General features: G+C 42.6%; 1 protein-coding gene across 1 annotated transcript in view; it reads right to left on the bottom strand.

The window, feature by feature from the left end:
• Nucleotides 1-1,430: 1,430 nt before the first annotated feature.
• Nucleotides 1,431-8,078, bottom strand: part of MTTP (microsomal triglyceride transfer protein) — a 35,551-nt gene continuing 28,903 nt past the window's right edge. The window contains exons 16-18 of the mRNA XM_028744401.2: nt 4,603-4,727; nt 3,617-3,787; nt 1,431-3,068 (exon numbers count right to left, since the gene is read on the bottom strand). Coding sequence (XP_028600234.2) covers nt 2,900-3,068; nt 3,617-3,787; nt 4,603-4,727 — 465 coding nt within the window. The 3' untranslated portion in view covers nt 1,431-2,899. The remainder of the gene's footprint in view (nt 3,069-3,616; nt 3,788-4,602; nt 4,728-8,078) is intronic.

Genomic DNA, 8,078 nt, shown 5'->3' with positions numbered 1-8,078 from the left:
TGGAGGTCCGTTCTTAACCTGAAACTGTTCTTTACCTGAGGTACCACTTTAGCTAATGGGGCCTCCCACTGCCGTCACGCAGCCGGGACACGATTTCTGTTATCACCCTGAAGCAAAGTTCTTAACCCGAGGTACTATTTCTGGGTTAGCGGAGTCCATAACCTGAAGTGTCTGTAACCTGAAGCGCCTATAACCCAAGGTACCACTGTAGTATACTTCTATTGATGCAGCCTAAAATAGCACCATAATCATAATAATGATCACTTATCTGCATCTAGGGTGGTAAAACATTTTTGAGAAGATGTCAAGAGCGTGGCAGAAAAACTACACTCATATGTGTGTGTATATGGTTCAGGATTAGAGGAAATAGATTTGTCAATGGTGTTTAGTCATCCTTGTAATCCTCTGCAGATGCTCCCAATAAATCCAGTCTCTCCCTAATGGTTTCTACCCATCACAAAAATAAATTCAGTGTGTTAGCTTTGTGAGCGATTCTATGCACGGTAGATACTTTAACTGCAGAAGGGGGAGGTAAACCCCAGCAACTTCTCAGCTGCAGAGTTATTTAAATCTATTTACATGCCATATTGCTCATTGCCCAGAATGCAAATCTACCATTAATGGGGCCCATGACTGCCCAAAAATCACACTATGTCAGAACCATGAGGTGGAGCCTTTGTAAAAAGGTTAATTAGAAGGTGAGACAGAGAGGAGGCTCTTTCGAGTCCTGATGTTGTCCTCTCCTCGCCCAATTGAGTGATGTCTGTATGAACACATTCCTACTTCATTTAAAAGCACCAGTGTGAACCATGTTTATTTCCACTGAAGCCACCAATTGGCTTTCAGAAGAGCAAATTTACGACTTGGGATTTTACCCTCTCCCAAATCAGAACTGTCTCCAACTGCACACTATTTTTTTAAAAAAAAGATAAGCAGGCATTTACGAACACATAGGTTAACAACCCAAGTCCTTTCAAACACAGTGCTGATTAAACAAACCACAAAACAAAAAGGAGTACTAGCCTAAGGGTGAAACCCTAAATAACGATGGGCAAATCTGTCAATTTCAGGATTTTCTCAGAATCTCATTTCTCCCCAGTCTTAAATCCAGTTCCCTATATTTCCACATCAAATAGGTCAGTAGTTTAGTGTGCATTTCTCCTTGCACGTTTTATATCCAGTTTTGCCTACAAACCAGTTTTGTGGCAAACAATTTTCTCCAATATACTGCAATTTTTCTATGACACTAATATAAGCTAATATATGCATTTACATTATCTGGTTGGAGAACCACATTGCAGCACTCAGAGAAGTGTGAATTTCAAAGGATGGCTGTGTTTTGCTTCACTTACTGTTTCAGGAAGTGCAAATCTGTGACCTGATTCAAATGTCTTCCTCCATCCTTAACCACATAACTAGGGACTAAGTCCTAATGAACACAGTAGGATTTACTTTCAAGTAAGTACATATGTACAGCATTGTTCTTCATCTTGCAAACAGTACATTAAAAAAGCCTGGGGTTAGAATAATACATGGAAAATATTTATGAACACATACAATTCTATTTCTTTTGTACAGCGTGCATTAGCATATTTCCATCAATTATCCTAACTCCAATATTTTTTTGTTTTCCAGTTAAACCACACAACAGCATCCAGCAAAATCTTCTGCTCATGTCCCATTAAAATGAGCAGGAATTGTCCGGGAACTGGTGCAAGGTTTCAGTTTGGATTGCATTAATGTTTATTTGTGCTACCTTAGCATGGAACACTACTGCACTTTAAAAAAATGGGTTCCACTAAAGTCAGGATTACAACTGAAATAATAAATAATCATTATTTTTACTGTGCAGGTTTTAAAAACGCCTGGGAGAACCATGGACCTTTCTGTTTCTTCCTTCAAGAAACATTGTGTGTTTGCAGTGTTTTTAATGTCAACGCCAGAGTGATACTGGCCCCAGGGCAAAATCAGATAATTGGAACTCCTGTGGTCTTTTTCTTTGGTTAAAAGTAGCTGGAGGTGGGTGGTGGGGAAGACTGGGAATAGGGTTGTGATATTTAAGAAAGGAAAATCCCCCCCTTTTGCACTGAATCATGTCCTTTACTTAAATTGCTGCTGTTAAAATCTTTAATGCTGCTATGAAGCAAGAAAAGACAAGGACAAGTATCCTCCCTTCCAATCCCTTCCCATGGGTAAAAGTAACTTCATGGCTGAGGAGCAGTGATTTAAGCTGCAGAAATGAGGTGCGGGACATGGGTTAAGCCAGGGGTCAGCAAACTTTTTCAGCAAGGGGCCGGTCCACTGTCCCTCAGACCTTGTGGGGGGCCAGACTATATTTTGTATTTGGGGGGGGGGGGATGAATGAATTCCTATGCCCCACAAATAACCCACAGGTGCATTTTAAATAAAAGGGCACATTCTACTCATGTAAAAACATGCTGATTGCAAGACCGTCTGCGGGCTGGATTGAGAAGGCGATTGGGCCGGATCTGGCCCCCGGGCCTTAGTTTGCTTACCCATGAGTTAAGCCCTCTCTGCTCCTTCACTGTGGCCCCAATCCAAAGGGCCTGCCCCCAGGTGTTTTTAAAACCAAACAAAGGGACTCAGGAAGATCTGCATATGGCCACACAACACATCTAACTGGACCCTCAACGAGTGCCTAGAATTGCATCAATTGGTATGATTTCCTGAACTTGTCACATAAAAAAGGGTTTCTTTAAATATATGTAAATATGTAAACACAGTGAAAACGCACTCAAGATTCTGGGCCTCTTGAAGTTGACAGTAAAGTTTTCATGGGCTCAAGTATCACAGATTCAGGCCCTAAGCCACCACGGCAGTACGTATAAAAGCCAACATCAGCCATGGTTGAGGTCAAATGAAAGATCAGGCGTCTGTTTCAAAACCAGCTTTCCGAGGAGTCAGGCTGATCACTGAAAACTTTCTTGCACATGTTGGAGTTCTCTTGGTGAAGGGGATATTCGGAACCAGGCAGCAGCCTCACTTTTCCTTTCCGAGAGGTATAAGATTCTCCTGATGGTAGACTTTCATATTTAACTAAGTATCTCCTGCAAAATAATAATGATATTGCATTATATATTGTAACTCAGAGGGCATAAAGTATCTATCCTATGAGCAGTAGTTCTTAACGATAAGCCCAACTGCACATTTTTGTGGCAAAATCTCTTCCCACCCAGCATATTCTAAAGATATTTAGAAGCCAATTTTCAGGATTTCACCAGGGTTGGTAGAAACCTCCAGGCCCACCAGGCTCTGAATCCACTTCCTGACACTCTTCCTAAGCCAACCCTCCCGAAGTCTAGTTAGGGTACAGTGGTACCTCGGTTTATGAAGAGTCCTGTTTATGAACTATTCGGTTTACAAACTCCACAAAACCAGAAGTAGTGTTCCAGTTTGCGAACTTTATGTCGGTCTATGAACTGAAGCCAAACAACGGAAGGGCACCAGCGGTGAGAGGCCTCATTAGGGAAAGCACGCCTCGGTTTAAGAACGGATTTGGTTTAAGAACGGACTTCAGGAACAGATTAAGTTCTTAAACCGAGGTACCACTGTACACTGTTAACATTACAGACAAATAGTTCCCCCTGCTTCCTACCTGGAAGGACTCTCAATTTTGTCCATCTGCAAGCAAACTAAAAATGGATATTGTGAAAACTGCACTGTAGAGACAAAGTCCAGAGTTGTTTCGGCTTCAACACTGCTTTCCATGCCAGCCTTGACGAAGAGCGCATCCACAACAATGTTGCCGACTATCACCAGAGCTCCCCTGCAAGAAGAGATTGAGATAAACCAGGACGTCATATATTAGATAACATTCCGGCACCCAAAGAACAAGAGCGTCCCTCCCGTCTGTAACTTCCTGCAAACTCCATTAGGTAACAAGGCCATCACATCATGCCACCTCCCCAACGTCTCTGTATCACTGGCTCTTAGTGGTAGGAAAAAGACATCTTAGGACACCCCAAGACAAGTAAATATGCCTAAACAGCAGGGAGGGAGTACTTGACATGTGGCTGCAGTTCCAATTCAATTGCCACATCGAATTCCACTCTGAATCTCAGTTTGATAAAGCCATCCTCAAATCCCACAGATAGCCTGAGAAACTCCTCTTACCAATATGGCAACGAATGAAATCCAGTTTTACATAGAAGGGCTGTCAATATCGTCCCCACAACCTCAACAAAGCCTAACCTTGAGCACCTTTTGGGGGAAGTGCAAGAACTTTGCATAAGCATGATGATTATGCATCATTAATTGCCCTTCTACATTTGCAGCAAAATCCTATGAAAGTCAAAGTCTGCTCAGAAAAAAACGAGTGTTAAATGGGGCTGGCTGACTGACTGACTTCCAGTTTGATGAGGATTACAACTGCATCATTGCCAGCATAGTTTTTGAAACCAATTAGTCAAAAACAGTCCCCACAAAGGAAGAAACATGAATATTTCTGTCTAAAACAGGGATTCAGTTCATATTGCTAAGCGTTTTAAGATTTCCACGCTTTCCTCAGATTTAAAATTCCCTATGTTGACAAAATCATTTGATGCGTTTCCTTTAAGGATGTTTGGAGTTAGGTCATCTCACCGGTTTTTAACATTGGTTTTGGATTCTCTGTACCACAGGCTGAATTCCATTCCTCCCGAAATATCAATGGCCAGGCCTCCCTGGAATTCCGTGCTGCAAACCAGCCCAGACTGTAGCTGAATTACCTAGATGCAAAATGGTGCACAATGAACATTCCTTGTTTTATTCAATATATGACCAATATTTAAAATCTGTTCTTAACTGGTTTTATTGTGATATTGCTTACTTGTTTGTGAATTAGGTTCTTCTTTATTGTTGAATTATCGTTACCTGGCTTGGGCATTATCTAAGCTTACATCATTACTGTTTTAGCATGAGTTTAAGAGCAGAATGTGTAAGGAATGGAAATATTTAAAAGATTTTCTTGACTTAGCTTCAGAAACAGGGTGAAGTGATGGGGCTAAAGTCAAGGGCATCTTTCACCTGCAGATTTAAATAGATTTTACGGTCCTTATCCACATTGCATTTAAGAGACATAGGAGAATTCTCCATAGGCTTCCTGACACTCTTCGTACCCCTGACCTGCTGCAGGAACACCAACAGCTTTTAAGAAAGATCAGCTTCTGGCACAGAAATCCCACACAGCACGGGAAAAGTTATGTAAGAAAGGTACATCAGCTACCAACTACCATTCACAAATTCCAATCGTCTGGTTGTGAAAGTCTTGCAGTGCCAGCTAAATGCAGCAGTAACCATAGATAAGGCTGGCAGCCTGAGACCACCACACCAGGAGTTGCCTTAGGGACATCTTTCATACCGAAATGCATCTCTTGGGAATGCTGTTAATGCTGTGTGGAAAGTGAGACATTTTAAAAAGCAAGCATGTATCTCCACTCAATTCAGCCAATTCAGCATTTCTTGCAGGAAGCTGCCCAGAATGGCTGGGGCAACCCAGCCAGATGGGTGGCATATAAATAATAAAATTATTATTATTATTATTAAGTTTCCAATCCAGAAACTTCAAGCCCCATTTGCATGAGATTATCTGAATGCCTGCAAAACTTGAGGTTGCTAATCACAAGGCTCTCTCTATGCCATGGGTAGGCAAACTAAGGCCCGGGGGCTGGATCCGGCCCAATCACCTTCTCAATCCGGCCCGCAGACGGTCAGCACGTTTTTACATGAGTAGAATGTGCCCTTTTATTTAAAATGTATCTCTGGGTTATTTGTGGGACCTGCCTGGTGTTTTTACAGGAGTAGAATGTGTGCTTTTATTTAAAATGCATCTCTGAGTAATTTGTGGGGCATAGGAATTCGTTCATATTTTTTTCCCAGAATATAGTCCAGCCCCCCACAAGGTCTGAGGGACAATGGAACGGCCCCCAGCTGAAAAAGTTTGCTGACCCCTGCATGCCTTCTAGAGGAAGTTGGGAAGACACAAAAAAGAAACCACTTCCCCCCAGTATTAGACCACCTGCAGCAAGAATTTGTGCAAAAGAGCTGTTGCAAGAAGTGCCAAATGGTTGGAGATAGAGCTTTATGGGCAGGCAGGAGGAGATAGTTGCATTCACAGAGCTTTCTGCCAAGGCTGAGGCTTACAGCTGTCAGAATCTTTTACAGCTGGACTGGAAGTCCATCGCACTGAGTCAATTTTGGAAGTGATAATAGCTCAGGGTCAGAGCAAGTCATTTCATTTGAATGCTGATAGACAGCCAAGATTTTAAAGTTCACAGGACTTGGAAATCAGATTAACTTTAAATATAGCCATACTACATGGCCTGAGACAAGGCATGATGTGTCCAGATCCAATGCGCAATTTACGCTGAAGTAAGACCCATGAAAATGGAAGGTGTATAAAATGGGAGAAGCAGATGGCACTGAAAAGAGCACTTTTTCCCACTGCCCTTTGCTTTGTTAAAAAAATAATAGCAATGGGGGAACGGCTAGGTTTTTTACTGTAATTCAGCAAGGCAGATTTTTAAAGATGCTTTAAATAATAGCAAATCTGCACATTGGGCTCATTTGCTTTTAGAGCTTGTGTTTTTCTGCTTTATTCTATTTTTATCCTGCACAGCACTCCCGTGGCTCCATGCTATGAGGTGATTTATAAATTTGTAAAATATAAGCAAATAAATGTGACTTCACGTTACTAGCCATCGAGCTGCTCTAGTCCTGGGGAAAGGGCAGACATTCCTCTTTCTTTTATGTGTGTGTATGTTGGGGGCAGGGCTTGCTCCTGTGTCCCCCTCCTATTTAATCCTTACACTAGCCGTGCGAGGTACATTGAGCTGGAAGAGAGTCTCTGACCCAAGATCACCCAGGGAGCTTCATGGTTAAATGGGGATATGAACCTGGGTTGCCCCAGTCCTTGTCTGATACTCGATATAACCATACTGGGTAATGGTGGTTCTCTGTACATTTCTAAACAAACATATGAATCTTAGCCTAGATTCATAACGCCATCTGATTTTCAATTACAGTTAGTCACAGCAACGGGATTTATATCAAAAAGGGAGATTTAAAGTACTCATTCACACAAGATTTTAATGAAATACAATCAAATGCTACAGGAAACTGCTGCCACGGGTTGAAAAATACCTGACATTTCCCCGTGGCTAGATGCACTTCGGAATATGCAATCATATGGTGAATAAGAAATAAAACACTTGGGGAAAAACAGCAATACATAAAATGGTGTATTGTGTTACGTCACATCTAAGCACAGTTATAAAAAATGTGCCTTGTTTCTTGTTTTTATGAAACTATGAATGTCAGTGATTTCTCCCCTTGATGAGGTTTAAGCATTTGAGCTTAGCATTTGTCAGTTGGTTGCATGTAGACTCTGAATAACTTAGCATCTCCCACTTCCCGCCAATGGGAATAGCATCTCCCACTTCCCGCCAATGGGAATATAGATGGCTCAACCACACTTCCACTTTCCCTGCTGTTTTCCCTGGGAAAACTCACAGAACTGGAGCAAATGTCAATTCCCCACCCCCTCTCACACTCCCGATTGGCTTTGGTTCAATTTAGCACTAAAGAGCAGGTTTTCTAGATGAAAGCAGTAAGCCAAAAGCAAAACTACTCGGACCCCTGCCTAGATCGCATGAGACAAGCGGGAAACTACTTGGACCCATTCTTCCTAAGCAAGGGACAAGCAGAAGTGTGGACAAGCCCACAGCAACCCTATGCATGTCTACTCAGAAGCAATTCTTATCGAGCTCAATGGAATTTGCTCCAAAATAGGTGCACACACCTATTGGGACTCAGGTGGCGCTGTGGGTTGAACCACAGAGCCTAGGACTTGCCGATCAGAAGGTCGGCGGTTCGAATCCCCGCGGCGAGGTGAGCTCCCGTTGCTCGGTCCCTGCTCCTGCCTACCTAGCAGTTTGAAAGCACGTCAAAGTGCAAGTAGATAAATAGGTACTGCTCTGGCAGGAAGGTAAACGACATTTCCGTGCGCTGCTCTGGTTCGCCAGAAGCGGCTTAGTCATGCTGGCCACATGACCCGGAAGCTGTACGCCAGCTCCCTCGCC

Source organism: Podarcis muralis, chromosome 9 (assembly GCF_964188315.1).
Source record: "Podarcis muralis chromosome 9, rPodMur119.hap1.1, whole genome shotgun sequence".
NCBI lineage: Eukaryota > Metazoa > Chordata > Lepidosauria > Squamata > Lacertidae > Podarcis > Podarcis muralis.
This window is presented reverse-complemented; position numbering and strand designations above follow the sequence as displayed.